The 16,885-nt window shown below is 41.3% G+C and overlaps 1 protein-coding gene across 2 annotated transcripts in view; it reads right to left on the bottom strand.

Moving 5' to 3' along the window:
- The window catches only part of LOC137321425 (WD repeat-containing protein 7), a 644,210-nt gene that overhangs the window by 168,218 nt on the left and 459,107 nt on the right, over positions 1–16,885 (bottom strand). For both annotated transcript variants that reach the window (XM_067983813.1, XM_067983820.1), the window contains one exon: positions 16,432–16,618. In XM_067983813.1, the coding sequence (XP_067839914.1) occupies positions 16,432–16,618 (187 nt within the window). The remainder of the gene's footprint in view (positions 1–16,431; positions 16,619–16,885) is intronic.

Here is a 16,885-nt window from a genome sequence, read left to right as displayed (position 1 = left end):
TGGGTAGGCTCATTTTACCAATACATACTGGCATTAGCAGTGTGTGCGTGCTCGGAGAGAGAGAGAAAATGAGGATTTAATCATTCAATCTCAAGATGTATCTTTCAATGCAGTTACTAAAGCGCCATCTAGGGGTAAAATTCTGACCTGAACATCATGGATTTTAAACGGCTCTTTAACCCTTACTCCACTGAACAAAACAAGGACTGCAATAAGGTGCCTTTCTAAAGCTCTCACACTGGCCTTAGATACATAATGACGGGAGTGTGGCTAAAGGCACAAAAATTAGGCCGAGATCCAGATACATCGTGTCCTGGCCTTCCCCTGGAGTTTCCAATGGGCCTTGTCAGGTGGTGGAGCTCCCACAAACCCCATTCAAGGTCAACGGCATAGACAGGTTGTAGTTGGGGCGGGGACTCGAGACCAGGAGTTTCCATGGAATGGCCTGGAATACGTTAGGAAATCTATTCATGACTAGTGAGCCGAATGAAAGCAGATGTATCGACCTCCAGGGTAGTGGATATGGGCCGTCCTGGTGGTCTAGTCCTGAATTGTGGCCTGGAACTCTGAGAATTGAGGTAATTTTTTTTTACCTTTCAACCTCCCTACAAAGCAAAATTGTTACGTTTTTGTTTGGTGACTCAGAAAATGAAGGATCATTCCCACCCCTAAACTTGGCACCCTCTGTCAGGATTCCTGGATTCTCCATCATGGCATGCGCCCGAGATGCACCACTAGTATTATAATAAGATGACCTCACCCTGAACCCATATATTTTGGTAGGGTTGGCTCCAGAGGTCGCTGGTGGGTAGATTCCAATATTTACACTGGGATCGAAGGCCTGTGGGTTTTCATCCCCATAGCGACTTATTTGGGAAGTGGATGATTGTACATTCATCTAAATTGAGGATTGTGACAATAGCAAACACTGAAATAAAGTTTGATAACTAAAATAATTCAGTGCCAATATATTCTGTAAACAAAGATTTTTTTAAATTTCATGTTCTGATGGTTTATTTTGCATTTACCGTTTTCATACTTTACTCCACCTCCATTATGGTAAAAAAGCATATAGAGCTTCTTTCTTTGGGAGGTGGGTTTGGAGTGCTTGAATCATCAGCTACAGTTGGGGGGCATGATGTCCGAGACCACTAACCTTAAAACAATGGCTCCTACTAGTACTTTAAGTACTAATACTTAAATGTATTTGTGTCAGCATTGGGCTGCCTTTTGTTAGATTAAGTAGTTTTTAAAAAACGTTATGGAATCTGATTGTAGGAACGAACTTAGCAATTTTTGCGATGTAACATTTACAGAAGATTGCTTACATTGCATTGCAAGGTTCTTGAACCATTTCATTAATATTAAACATTCCAGCATAAATTATAAAATTAAAGCACTATTGGGACTATGATGTAATGTGGCCACTCATGCAACATGCACTGTTTACAGCTCTTCATTGATCAAAAATAGCACAGAGCTTCATTGTATCAGGTTCCCAGAACATTGTTGTCTTGTGCTAATTCACTTTCTACAGGGTCCAGAGCTTATTTTAAGTTAGAATGGACTTCATTATCTGATACTTTATGCCATGACATTATCCTTCACTGTGCCAACAATTAGAATACATATTCGGAAATGAAGTAGGAGCAAACTTACTTATCCTGTATACGTGATCACTGTCACCACTTCGCTGAGTATTTGACAAAGTGGAGAATTCTATTAAGTAAACAGACACTATGAATTAAAACCGTTTTCGATTGAAGCCCATCATCTTAGGCTGCATTTCTACTACAAGTTTGATTTTGACACAAAGGGATTTCTGCTTCGCACCGATGCTAAATTTATGTAGTAAAAATCGTAAGTTAAGGCCCGCCTTGAGTCTGCAGCGAAGAACAGTGATATTCCCTTTTTCAGGGAGTCTTACTCCATTTGTCTCCAGTTTCAGATTTAAACTCCAAATTTAGGCTTTATTTACATTCAAATTGTAGCTTATTTGTGAAGCCAAGCTGCTTTACAACAACATTGCAGTTGCAGTTTAATGCATCCTTAATCTGAAAACAAAAACAGAAAAAAAGCTGGGAATGCTCAGCAGGTGAGGCAACATCTGTGAAGAGGCAGAAGTCAATCAATGTTTCAGGTCTTAAAACACTGGTTAGGCCCTAGCTGGAGTATTGTGTCCAATTCTGGGCACCGCACTTTATGAAGTATGTCAAGGCCTTAGAGAGGGGGCAGGAAAGATTTACTAGAATGGTATCTGGGATGAAAAACTTCAGTTACGTGGAGAGACTAGAGGATCTAGGATTATTCTCCTTAGAGCAGAGAAGGTTAAGGGGAGATTTGATAGAGGTGTTCAAAATCATGAAGGGTATCGATAGATTAAATAAGGAGAAACTGTTTCCAGTGGCAGAAGGGTCAGTAACCAGAGGACACAGATATAAGGTAATTGGCAAAAGAACCAGAGGCGACACGGGGGGAAAAAGATTTACGCAGCGAGTTGTTATGATCCGGAATGCACTGGCTGAAAGGGTCTGGAAGCACTTTCGAAAGAGAATTGGATAAATACTTGAAGTGGAAAAATTTGCATGGCTATGAGGAAAGAGCAAGGGAAAGGGACTAACCGTATAGCTCTTTCAAAGAGCCGGCACAGGCATGATGGGCCGAATGGCCTCCTTCTGTGCTGTATCATTCTATGATACTATGATTAAGACCCTTCCTCAGGATTAGAAGATATTTGGATGAACAGTATTTCAAAAAACCAAACAGAACAAGGGAAAGGGGTAAGGGGAAAAAAGGAAGAGGTGCAGGGAAAGAAATGACCCGTGAAGTGTTTGGGTGGAGAACAGAAGATGGTTAAATGGCAGAGTGATATTGGCAGGAGACAAAAGGAAGTATAATTTTAGAATCACAGAATGATTACAGCACAGATGGAGGCCATTCGGCCCATCGAGCCCGTGCCGACTCTCTGCAAGGGCAATTCAGCTAGTCCCACTCCCCCACCCTTTCCCTGTAGCCCTGCAAATTCTTTTCCTTCAAGTACTTATCCAATTCCCTTTTGAAAGCCACCATTGAATCCACCTCCACCACTCTTTTTGACAGTGCAATCCAGACCATTACAACTCGCTGCTTCAAAAAATGTTTCCTCATGTCACCTTTGGTTCTTTTGCCAATTACCTTACATCTGTGTCCTCTGGTTCTCGACCCTTCCGCCAATGGGAACAGTTTCTCTCGATCTACTCTGTCTAGATCCCACATGATTTTGAACACCTCTATCAAATCTCCTCTCAACCTTTTCTGCTCTAAGGAGAACAACCCTAGCTTCTACAGGAAGCAGAGAGTTGGGATAGATGGTTCATTCTCGGACTGGCAACCAGTGGCCAGTGGTGTTCCGCAGGGGTCGGTGCTGGGTCCCCAGCTCTTTACAATCTATATTAACGATTTGGAGGAGGGGACCGAGTGTAACATATCAAAGTTTGCAGATGAGACAAAGATGGGAGGGAAAGTAGAGAGTGAGGAGGACATAAAAAACCTACAAAGGGATATAGACAGGCTGGGTGAGTGGGCGGAGATTTGGCAGATGCAACACAATATTGGAAAATGTGAGGTTATGCACTTTGGCAGGAAAAATCAGAGAGCAAGTTATTATCTTAATGGCGAGAAACTGGAAAGTACTGCAGTACAAAGGGATCTGGGGGTCCTGGTGCAAGAAAATCAAAAAGTTAGTATGCAGGTGCAGCAGGTGATCAAGAAGGCCAACGGAATGTTGGCTTTTATTGCTAGGGGGATAGAATATAAAAACAGGGAGGTATTGCTGCAGTTATATAATGATGTACTGGGACGTGCTGTTCTCCGTGACTGGCCTGTTTGAATAACAACGACACCTTTTGATTGGTGTGATGCTGTCCCAACATAGTATAAGATATGTGATTTGAGAACCTTTTCATTCATTCATCTGACGAAGGAGATAATCTCCGAAAGCTTGTGATTTTAAAATAAATTTGTTGGACTATAACCTGGTGTTATAAGATTCCTTGCAGTTATATAAGGTATTGGTGAGACCGCACCTGGAATACTGCATACAGTTTTGGTCTCCATACTTAAGAAAAGACATACTTGCTCTCGAGGCAGTACAAAGAAGGTTCACTCGGTTAATCCCGGGGATGAGGGGGCGGACATATGAGGAGAGGTTGAGTAGATTGGGACTCTACTCATTGGAGTTCAGAAGAATGAGAGGCGATCTTATTGAAACATATAAGATTGTGAAGGGGCTTGATCGGGTGGATGCGGTAAGGATGTTCCCAAGGATGGGTGAAACTAGAACTAGGGGGCATAATCTTAGAATAAGGGGCTGCTCTTTCAAAACTGAGATGAGGAGAAACTTCTTCACTCAGAGGGTGGTAGGTCTGTGGAATTTGCTGCCCCAGGAAGCTGTGGAAGCTACATCATTAAATAAATTTAAAACAGAAATAGACAGTTTCCTAGAAGTAAAGGGAATTAGGGGTTACGGGGAGCGGGCAAGAAATTTGACATGAATTTAGATTTGAGGTTAGGATCAGATCAGCCATGATCTTATTGAATGGCGGAGCAGGCTCGAGGGGCCGATTGGCCTACTCCTGCTCCTATTTCTTATGTTCTTATGTTCTCCAGTCTATCCATGTAACTAAAGTCCCTCATCCCTGGAACCATTCTAGTAAATCTTTTCTGCACCCTCTCTAAGGCCTTCGCATCCTTCCTAAAGTGCGGTGCCCAGAATTGGACAAAATACTCCGGTTTTGGCCAAACCACTGTTTTATAAAGGTTCATCATAACTTCCTTGCTTTTGTACTCAATGCTGCTATTCATAAAGCCCAGGATCCTGTGTACTTTTTTAACCACTTTCTCAACCTGCCCTGCCACCATCAGCAATTTGTGCACATAGACCCTCAGGTCTCTCTGTTCCTGCACTCCGTTTAGAATCGTACCCTCTAGTTTATATTGCCTCTCCTCGTTCTTCCTACCAAAATGTATCACTTCACTCTTCTCTGCATTAAATTTCATCTGCCATGTGTCTGCCCATTCCACCAGCCTGTCTACGTCCTCCTGAAGTCTATCACTATCCACCTCACTGTTCACTACACTTCCAAGTTTTGTGTCATCTGCAAATTTTGAAATTGTGCCCTGTACACCCAAGTCCAAGTTATTAATATATGTCAAGAAAAGCAGTGGTCCTAGTATCAACCCTTGGGGAACACCACTATATACCTTCCTCCAGTCCGAAAAACAACCGGTCATCACTATTCTCTGTTTCCTGTCCCTTAGCCAATTTTGTATCCATGCTGCCACTGAACCTTTTATTCCATGGGCTTCAACTTTGCTGACAAGCCAATTATGTGGCAATTTATAACGCCTTTTGGAAGTCCATATGCACCACATCAACCACATTGCCCTCATCAACCCTCTGTTACCTCATCAAAAAACTCAATCAAGTTAGTTAAACAAGATTTGCCTTTCACAAATCCATGCTGGCTTTCCCTATAATGAGAGAAATAACAAGCCATAGAGGGCCCGATATTAGGAGGGCGGTGGGTTCACAGCGGGGGGTCGACAGGGCGCGTGCGTAATGTGCCCAGTGAAATCGGGGTGCTCCGCATGCAATCGCAGGCTAATTGCAGCACTTACCTGTGCTTCCTGGTTCTGCGCTGGTAAGCTGCGCGTCGGGCGGACTGCGCATGCGCAGCATAGGCTGTCAGCTGGAGGAGCCCTAATTAAAGGGGCAGTCCTCCACTGACTGATGCTGCAGAAAATAGGAAAAATTACAGCATGGAGCAGCCCACGGGAAAGGCTGCTCCCAGGTTTAATGATGCCTCACTCCAGGTATTATTGGATGGGGTGAGGAGGAGGGGGAGGACAGAGATCTTCCCCCCGGCGGGCGGGAGGAAGCGACCTGCCTCTGCCACCAAGGCCTGGCTCGAGGTGGCAGAGGAGGTCACCTGCACCACCAACATATCGCCCACCTGCAGACAGTGCAAGAGGCGCTTCAATCACCTAAGTAGGTCAGCCGAAGTGAGTACACTTACTCATTCTCCTACACTCCGTCTGCCACATCACCGCCCCCACCCCACATCTCCTTCTGCACTGCCAACACTACTCTGTCACATCACCCCTCATACCCACTCAAAGCTCATCCTCATCTTACCTGCACTTACTCACCTCACCAGTACTCATCCCACCACTACCACTCAACCCAATCCTCATACAATCTCATGGCTCTATCTCATACTCACCCTCTCATGCATCTCTTTCACGGTCAGCCTCACTCAACCTGCCACTACCTGTGCTGCAGCCACAGGGCATGCATCACATATGTGCAGTAGGCAGGGTAAGGCAAACGTGTCGTGAGCATGAAGGAGATGCATAAGGGTGTTTGAGGGTTTGTCATGGTGTTTACGTATATCTAATTTCTGATCGACTCACGGAATATATTATATTGTCACCACTACCGCCACGTCTTTGCGAATCTTGTCTGGTTTGTGCAATAATGCCCTTTCCTGAGGATCACAATGAAGACCCACAACTGATGCCACCCACTGCGTCACTGCAGAGTGGGTGTAGGTGTATTTGCAGGGCTCTTTTGTGCAGACGACTGAGAGATGTCGGTGATGTCCCCGGTAGCACCCTGGAAGGATGCGGAGGAGAAGTTGTTGAGGGCAGTGGTGACTTTGACAGCGACAGGTAAGAAGATGGTGCTCGGGCCAGCCGGGAGCAGCTTGGCATGAAGGAGGCTGCAGATGTCCACGACTACACGTCGAGTGACTCTGAGCCTCCGTGTGCACTGCTGCTCAGAGAGGTCCAGGAAGCTGAGCCTCGGTCTGTGGACCCTGTGGCGAGGGTAGTGCCTTCTGCGACGCATCTCTCTCTGCGGTTGCCCTCCCTCCTGTTGTGCAGGTGGATGTGTCTCAGCACTGTGTTGTGGGGCTCCATATGTCAGAGGTGGATGGCGAGGCTGGCGATGCTGTTCGTCCTCCGAGGAGGTCAGGAGGCAGCTACTACGGCCCCCATTCGGAAGATGTACATTTGAGGAGGTCTGCAAGGTAGGTAGATGTGTCTGGACACCGGGGTAAGTGTGCAAGTTTGTGAATTTTATTGTTAGGAGGAGGGTGGTGGAGGCCAAACTTTGTCCAAAGTGATAGAGTGGCCTCCTGCAATGAGTGAGGGTCTCCACCCCCCAACCTGTCAAATGGACCTTTGCAGCTGCCACAGGCTGATGGCTGTAACACGTCCATTTGAACTGGGAGTGTTTCCCCCAGTACGGGAAACAGTCCCAGTTGTTTGCAAAATCCCATCCCTCCTAAAATATCATGTTAATCAGGTCTCTAAACGACCTGAAATACCTAAATAATTACTTCAAGTGGCACCCCGCCGGCTTTAATTGCTGGTGGGAGTCCCACATGCGGGGGCTGTGCGCGTGTCAGTGAGTCATTGGGGAACCTGGAAGTGGGCGGGTTGGAGCCGGGCTCCGGTCCCGCCCCGGGAATCCCCGATTTTCGCAGCCCCCCCGCCACGAACGCATCCGCTCGGGGGTGTGAAAATCAAGCCCAGAGTGTGTGAATAGCTAAAGGGGGATAATAGAAATGGAAACATGAAAAATGGACAAGGTGGAGCAGTCTCCAGTGGCCCTTAATCTGATCTGATTTAATTGTTTACTTCACCTAAATAACATGTTTTATCATATTTACTGTCCAAATTGTACAATCACCCACTGCAAGACTTGTTATATCAACATACCACAGCATGATAAAACCAGAAATAGCATGAAACAATTTACATTAAAATAGTATACAATAAACTGAATGGCAGAAAATTATGACATTGAAAATTTTTCATTGTTAACTCCTGTCAAGTGAAAAACGTTGCGAAAAACAGGTTACTGGCTGAATTGAGATTGACTGTAGTTCGCAGAACAATGTGAACAATTAACATAATTTTATAGTAGGGCGCAGAGACCAAAAACTATATGTTGTAGGTGATGCATTTTATTTCCATTAAGATTGCCCATAATTTTGAAGTTTTCAGTATGAAAGGTCTACATTCTAGACCTTCAATATCAAGCTTCAAATTAAAGTTACAACATCCAATTTTGAATGTTACCAGCACATCAAATTGTAAATCAAGTGAGCAATGAATTTGATGAACTTGAACCGATATAGAAGTACTGCAAGGACCACCCTAAACAGATTTTGATGCTTAACTACTCCCCTTCTTCATTTCAACAGTGACCAAATGGTGCCAAAGTAGTGCTCATTTCCAAAGGTAAAGTTAAAAAAAAAAGCTGCAAAATACAGGGTTTTCAAGAACGTGCATATGAATAGGGAGCCCATTGATCTGTGTTGACATCAGTGACTGGCCAGCCAATCTGACTTTGGGCAACCAACAGTACCCTATCTGATCGGTAAATGTGAGGATGTCAGTAAAACTGTGCCCTCACTCAAATCTGTTAGCATTCTTCTGGCATGGACATCTTAAATTCCTACAGTCGCTTCATTACTTACCACCGCAGTGCTGCCACGTGGTACAATTCGCATCCACGCTACTTGATTACATTGATACTACCATCTAGTCCCTTACTGGCATTGTAGGAACAATGACAAATAGTAGTGAATGAGCTATGTGCTAAAAATCAACCATATTGCACTCTAAATCCAATGCAAAAGTTGAATGATTGCGCTAGCTCAGGCAACGTGGGAGTGCAAGGTTTCTGTGTGGCCACACTCCATTAAAGCCATAATTATGACTTTTAAACTGACAAGATCATTGAATTTTACAGTAATCATTTCAATATTTCAGAACAGAAATGGAATTTCCAGCTTTAAAGATCCAGAACTTTAAATCTAAGGCAATTTTATTGAATAGGCATCACCAACAGGTAACATTTTAATTCAAATTTTCACTTGGCATTCTTATTTTTCTCCCTCCCTGGGATTTAATTTTGCTCTGTGCATACGTTCCATATAATTTAAATGTAGTTAGAATGTTAGCAGAATCCAGCATTTCTATATGTGGATCCTGTACTGCTTAGCATTCCAATAATTGAATGCCCATTTGTGAAACCTTTTTTCAAAGCTTCACTTTGATATGTGGTCCAATAATCTCTCTCACCCAATAATATTGATTGAAAATGTATCATACAATTATAGAATGACCTTCCACACTATAGCAACCCAGCAAACTACTACTGAAATATTGTACAGCAGGTTATTTTGACAGGTCAAAAACGCAGCAATTTGAGTGTTAGGAATGGGGGTGGGGAGGAGACGAAAATATTCCTGCCTCTAACTCTAGTGTTTGATAAAATTGGGCAAAGTGTTGATTATAGCCAAACAGAATTTTAGTGTTTGAAAGCTAAATTAGCTGAAATTAGTCCACACACTCAGCTTTCTGATCACAGGTATTCTTAGCACTTCTATCGTCAATTTTTTTCCCTCAAGCCGTTTAATTGCGCTCCCAGTTTAAATATTATTCTTCTATTTTGTAAGGTTAAAACAAAAATCTTGAGAATTCAAATAATAAATACAAGAGTTTTAAAACTATTCATTTCTGATGCACCAAGACTGACTCACAAAGCAAAATATATTTTCTTGGCAAATTCACTGATTTGCAATATTGATTACAAGATGTATTTTTAAAAGTTTAAGAGCGATGAGGTTTTCAGAAATCAGATATTAATTTGGTTTGGCCTAAATGCAGCAAAGGAGAAGCATCACCCTGTGCTGAAGATTATTCGAAGAATGGGAATCAGAAGCAGAATTAGGGCTGGCCACTCAAGCTTAACTGACAGAGACTGAAAAATATAATGCAACCGAACAAACCAACATCATCACAAAATATGTATCCAACAAGCAGCTCTCTGATTTTCAAGGTAAGCCTGATCAGTCCAGGTCATGTTACAGTACATTCCTGTAAATCTTTCTTTGCCGTCTGCATTTATTTTTATAACAAACACTAAAGGGAATCTTCTTGACTGTAGTACAGTATAGATTAAAAGAAGGAATGCCCAAGGCCATAATAATTTCATGTCTTGAACAGGCCTAGCAAAGAAAAAAAGGCAGGGTTTGTTTGCAAAATCTCCCCTTACCTAAGCTTTCTCCCCTGCGTATAACATTATGGCAACACTCTTCTGATACCAAGTTACAGTAGGCTCTTTGGCATATTTGGATGAAAATGGTTGGAATAGCACAGCAATTTGTGATGTCATTATTAATGTCATGTGATGCCATTTTTGTTGTCTCATGCAAAAACTGCAATGCAAATTAATTTCCAGGCCTCAGTATTAGTGAGAAATGACCAATACCTATTAAATTCTATTGTAGCTTTTGTTCATTTTCAGCCGTGCTAATGGAATGCTCCAAATATTTACACTCGTGTTTTTTTTATGTGGAGTTGCTTTTGAGCACGTGTATCCACATCATATAAATGGACAGAGGTAGAATTTATTTTCTCAGAAGTATTATTTGGTTTGGATTGAATATTAAGGTATTAAGATCACAGTATCTCAGGTGTAATTGAATTATAAAGGGTGACTATTTTGTTTATGGAGGGTGACATGTCTATCCAAGGCCACAGAGGAAGGCAAAGTATTCCTCTGTGGCAATTCCTCTATTTACAAGGTGCCACCCCATAATCTTCAAAATTCCAGGGAATACAACCCTCATTTGTGTAATCTCTCCTCATAATTTAACCCTTGGAGTCCAGGTATCATTCTAGTAAATCTACATTGCACTCCCTCCAAGGCCAATATTTCCTTCCTAAGGTGTGGTGCCCAGAACTGAACACATTACTCCAGGTGTGATCTAACCAGGGCTTTGTATAGCTTTAACAGTTGCAACTAGTGTCAATTTAGGAAGGAGTTTTAGACCCATACCCACTACGTACTGGGTTTAACTCAATAAACAGAGGAGACTTTTGCTCCAGTAGTTTGGGCTGGATTCAAGCTTAGGTCTCAGAGGTGACAAGACAGTTAACCCACTGCACCATCCACTTGCACATCCCATTGATTTCTTTCATGTGGCAATTTATATCTATTTCTCCTTATTTACTCCATCAAAACCACTCATGATTTTGAACACCTCTATTAAATCTCCCCTTAACCTTCTCTGTTCTAAGGAGAACAACCTCAGCTTCTCCAATCTCTCCACATAACTGAAGTCTCTCAACCCTGGTACCATTCTAATAAATCTCTTCTGCACCCTCTCTAAGGCTTTGACATCCTTCCTAAAGTGCAGTGCCCACAATTGAACACAATTCTCCAGCTGAGGACTAATCAGTGATTTACAAAGGTTTAGCATAGCTTCGTTGCTTTTGTAGTCTATGTCTCTAAGAATAAAGCCAGGGATACCATATGCTTTTTTAACAGCCTTTTCAACTTGTCTTACCACCTAAGGTTTGTGTATGTGCATCCCCAGGTCTCTCTGTTTCTGCACCCCCTTTAAAATTGTACCATTTAGTTTATATTGCTTCTCCTCATTCTTCCTACCAAAATGCATCACTTCACACTTCTCTGTGTTAAATCTCATCTGCCATGTGTTTGCCCATTTCACCAGTCTGTCTATGTTCTCTTGAAGTCTGTTACTATCCTCCACATTGTTTACTACATTTCCGAGTTTCGTGTCATCTGCAGACTTTGAAATTATACCCTCAATACCCAAGTCCAGGTCATTAATATATATCAAACAGAGCAGTAGTCCTAATACTGACCCCTGGGGAACACCACTGTATACTTCTCTCCGGTCTGAAAAACAACCGTTCACTACTACTCTCTGTTTTCTGTCCTCTTGTCAATTTTATATTCACATTGCTACTGTCCCTTTAATTCCATGGGCTTCAATTTTGCTAACAAGTCTATTATATAGTATTTTATCAAATGCCTTTTTGATCAACTGCACTACCATCATCAACCCTCTCCGTTACTTCATCAAAGAACTCAATCAGGTTAGTCAAACACAATTTTCCTTTAACAAATCCATGATGACTCATTTATTAGCCCATAGTTTTCCAAGTGCCAATTAATTTTGTGTTGGATTATTGTCTCTAAAAATTTCCCCACCATCGACGTTATGTTGACTGGTCTGTAATTGTCGGGTTTAATCCCTCTCCCCCTTTTTGAACAGGGGTGTGACATTTGCAATCCTCCAGTCCTTCGGCACCATCCCCATTTCTAAGGAGGATTGGAAGGTTGTGGCCAGAGCCTCTGCAATTCCACCCTTACTTCCCTCAATAACCTAGGATGTATCCCATCTGGACCGGGTGACTTTTCTACTTTGAGTACTGCCAATCTTTTAAGTACCTCTTTATTTTTATCCTGTCCAATATCGCTACTACCTCCTCTTTTACTGCTACAATGTCAGCATTTTCTTCTCTAGTGAAGACGGATGCGAAGTATTCATTTAGTGCCTCAGCCACGCTCTCTGTCTCCACAAGGCTCTAATTTTAAGATAATGCCCCTTCTACCAGGGTAGGATGTAGGTTTTGACTGAAATAGTTAAGTATAATAGTACAGCAATTTCCATTCAGTTGTGGATTTTACAGTAATCAATTTAACTCTTCAGTTATTAGATGGTACTTTTATGGCGAAATTGTTGACCGTACATCCTTCAATTCTTCATGAGACTGGGCTCCTCACAGCTAATGAATTACTTACATAATTTTACTTAAATCAATTAATTTTTGCCAGGTTATAGACAAAATTTTGAGAAATTTAGTTCAAGGAAAAATTTTGACTTTTCCCCATCCTTGCTGCTTGCAGTGCAGTGGAATGAAAACGCTGCAGTTATGCAGTGTGGAGCCAAGCCAATTGGGTATTGATGCGCAACATGGGAGCCAATTGTGTTGTTTTAGTGGGAAGCTCATTGAAGGAAAGTGATAATGTTACATTCTAAGCCCTGATGGACCAGAAAAATATGTAGCAAAAGCTAACAAAATGGAATAGCACGGCAGTTCCTAAGACAGTATAAATTTGGGTGAAACAGTATAAGTTTCGGTGAAGCAGAGCAAAGTGAAGCTCACAATTATGCACTGTCCAGTTTCACAGCTCAATTTTCATTAGAATATATTGCAATTATAAGTAGAACTTTATCAGTTTTTCAAAAAATCAAACTGAGTTATAGTTGCCTGGCCTTTTGTATTATCAGGAAAATCTACCTTTTTCCGCTTTTTTTTTGCAAAGACAGTGGGAGATTATTTTTCTGCTGTAATAGATCCTTTTTGAGCACAGGCCCTGGGTGCATTTACACTACAAATTTAAAGTTGGCTTCCATTTCCATTTTGAACAGATGATAAAGTTGCGCAGTATAAATGTGGAGTTAAGGCTCAATCTGACTCCAGAATGAAGTGGAGCCTTGCTCCAAATCATTTCGGTGTCAGGTAAGGCCCTGACTCCTGGGCCTTACCTGACGCTGCTTCACACTGACATTAAACTTGTTAGTGTAAATGCACGCAAATACTAGGGAGAAAAAGACACAGGTATGAGAATTAACTGGATCTCAACCCTCAAGCTTCTGAACTTTTGTATGAAATGGCCAAAGGACCAAGTCCACAGTGAATTCAGCATTACTATGTGATAGTGCAACTGAGCTGGGTGGTAACTGAAAATATGACACCAAATTATTACTTGCTTTTCTAACTTCCAGTAAATTTAATACCTTGGAGCATCTGATGCATTATGTCTACAACTGCCAGTGTTAATTTTACATTTATACTGCTACAAAAACATCTTAGCAAAAGTTACAATCATAGGTAAAATAAATAAATTAATACTGAAAAGTAGGTGATTATTACAGACTGCTAAATCACACGTTTCATGTACTTGAAACATGCTGAAGATTTACACACATTAAAAAGAAACACCTCGGATTGGAATAACTAGTTCAGCAAGCTAATTACTATCCTTTGACAAAGGTAGAAATATTAATTTCTGACATAAGCCCGCTGCTGGGCAGAGAGAGAAAATAAATAATTTACCAACAAAATCTAATTTCCGACTAGCAAGCACGTCTCATCTCTAACTCTAGCTGTGCTAAGCGCACTGTGCTGCCTTGCATTAGCCCCTTTCTAATAAACATTGAAAGATTACACTCTCAGTGTAACTATATTAGAAGGGGTCACAGCAAGTCAGAATCATTTATGTAGTAAATCTACATTGAGTGATGTAATCACTCAGCAATTCGAAGCTCACATCCTCCCTCAGGTTGCTGACTAGATAATGATTACTAGTGGATGGCATTTGTGCTTCAGTTTCTGCAATACCAGAGTGATAATGTCATATTGGGATATTACAAACTCACAATATTAATATCCTGACAAAAAGGCCAGTTTATGATAATACCCCTGGACATATACCAGTGCATGTGTTTTCCAAGTGATAAAAAACATAAATCCCGAAACAAATTATGCCATTGGCAAAATAATGGTTCCATTCATCATTGAATCTGTTTCTTTTTTTTTATCGTTGGGATCCGATGTCTAAAAATAATCATTGGGTAATTATATCAGATCAAGCTTACTTACAGTCAAAAGGAGTACAGAATTACCAAAATTATGTGATAAAATGCCACCAACTCAAAATTAGAGATGCTACATATGCCCTACTCTATACATTTGTGATGATTGCACTTTTACCACAAAAGATATGGCTGGTACAAATGTAACACAATATTTTGACATTTCTAACAATTTGCTATTTAAAAAAATAAATACAAATGTCAACCTTAAAGGAGCTTCATTATCACCATCACTTTTAAAAGCAGCAGTTCAAAAATTCTAACAGCACTATGATTTTTCTGTTGATTTTTGTTCCATGTTGATGTTTCTTTTTAAACATTGTGTGCTGTTGACAGCAGGGGAGATCATTTTTGAGGAATTGTTGAATCTGGCATTGTGAATTAGGTAAATTGACGTCACTATATGCTGTCATTAACCTAGGATGCTACAGTTATCTTGTAATTACAATTGTGGATGTTAATGCAATTCCCTCACACAGTCAGGGCACAATAACAGAGCCACAACAGCTTTCCTCAATGACAATCTCACCATTCAATACTTAAGCAAAAGTTTTTCTTAAAAAAAGCAAAAGGAAGCTAAAGTTAAAAACGAAATTATAATTAGCATGGTTTTAAAAGAGTTAGAAAATGTTAAAAGTGTTACATAAGAGACTTGTTACTCAAATTAAGTCACACGGTATTAAATGAATGTAGCTGCATGAAGGTTAGATGGCAGAAAACGAGTAAGGATAATGGATTTTTTTTGGATTGGTGTCATATTGGCAATGTGTGCGCCCCAGGAATTTGTACTAGGATCTCTTTTGTTTTCTCTTTATGAAAATAATGTGGATATTGGTACAAGAATGATACTGAAATGTGCTAATAATACCAAAATATGGGGCATGGCAAAATGAGGAAGAAGGCAGGAGATCACAGGAGGACAGGGGCAGGTTAGAAGAGTGAACAGATGGGTGGCAGACACAATTCAATACAGAAGAATGTGAATTGGTACTTGTTAGAAAAAAGAACAGTAAAGGAAGTAAACAGTAAGATTCTTAACAAGGTGGAGGAAGAGAAAGATCTAGGGACACAAATACATGCATTTATATCGCACCGTAATGTTAAAAAAAAGTTCAAAGGTGCTTGACAGATTCATAATCAGACAAAAATGGACACCAAAATAAATCAGGAGCTATTAGAAGGGATGACCAAAAGCTTCAAAGAGATGGGTTTTAAGGAGGGTCTTAAAGGAGCTAACATGTGTAGAGATGGAAAGGTTTAGGACAGAATTCCAGAGTGTAGGGCCTAGACAGCTCAGGGCATGGCAAATAATGGTGGGGTGAAGGAAGGGGGGCTGCACTCGATGCCAGAGTTGGAGGAACAAAGAGTTCTTGTGGGGTTGTAGGGCTGGAGAAGGTTAGAGATAGAGAGGGGTAAGGCCATGAAGTGATTTGAAGGTCAGAGTACAATCAGAAAAGGCAAATGGGATTTTAAGTTTCATGCACGCTCTGGAAATTCTCTCCCTAAATCTCTATCTTGTATTTTTAAAACCCTCCTTGAAACATACCTCTTTAAGCAAGCTTTTAGTCACTCCTCCTAATATCTCCTTTTTTGGCTCGGCGTCAATTTTTTGTCTGATTACGTTTCTGTGACGTGCCATGAGACATTAAAGGCGTTATATAAATGTAAATTTTTGTGGTTGCTGCAATACATCAAATAGAAGGAAAAGGACCCAAAGGGTCTGGCGTTCCTCTTGTATAGTTTTCAATTGGAGACCCCTGAACCCTGGATGGGATAGGACTCTTTAAAAAAAAAATGTCCCATTCAGCAATCTGTAAACAAGTATGGAACAAAATCATTGTAATCAAGCCACCCCTTTTCAAGTGGATTCAGGCTTATGTTCTTTCCATTCTCTACTTACTTAGTGAGATGTTTTTCAGCATCAGCACAGAGCTCTAGAAGTCCCATCAGCACAGCCGACACATCCATATAGGGTTCCCACACAGTAAAGCCACGCCCAATCAAATCAATGGCAGTTCTGCGGATTGTGCTGTGTGCTGGAAGCTTAGGGCTAGATGGCTGCAGCAGTAGGAACGTCAAAGCCTTGCCTGGCAATGAAAACAGGAGAAGTCAATATTAAAAAAATGGAAAATTATTATTGCAGCTAAAGAAAATCTTTAGCTGCAGCATACTTTCTTTTAATGAGCTACAGTGTAGACTGTATGGCATGGCAAATACTGCACACTGCAGTAACAGCAGAAGTACTTTGAAGTGGACTAACATAGATATTTGGCAAGCTGACTCAGCACTGTAGAGTCACAAGTGCCAAGGAACATATGTTTGATGTATGCTCCTTTACTAGTAGTAGCCATGCT

The sequence above is a fragment of the Heptranchias perlo genome, chromosome 1 (assembly GCF_035084215.1).
Source record: "Heptranchias perlo isolate sHepPer1 chromosome 1, sHepPer1.hap1, whole genome shotgun sequence".
In the NCBI taxonomy this organism is placed as follows: domain Eukaryota; kingdom Metazoa; phylum Chordata; class Chondrichthyes; order Hexanchiformes; family Hexanchidae; genus Heptranchias; species Heptranchias perlo.
Note: the sequence above shows the minus strand (reverse complement) of the source record. Positions and strands in the feature narration are given on the sequence as shown.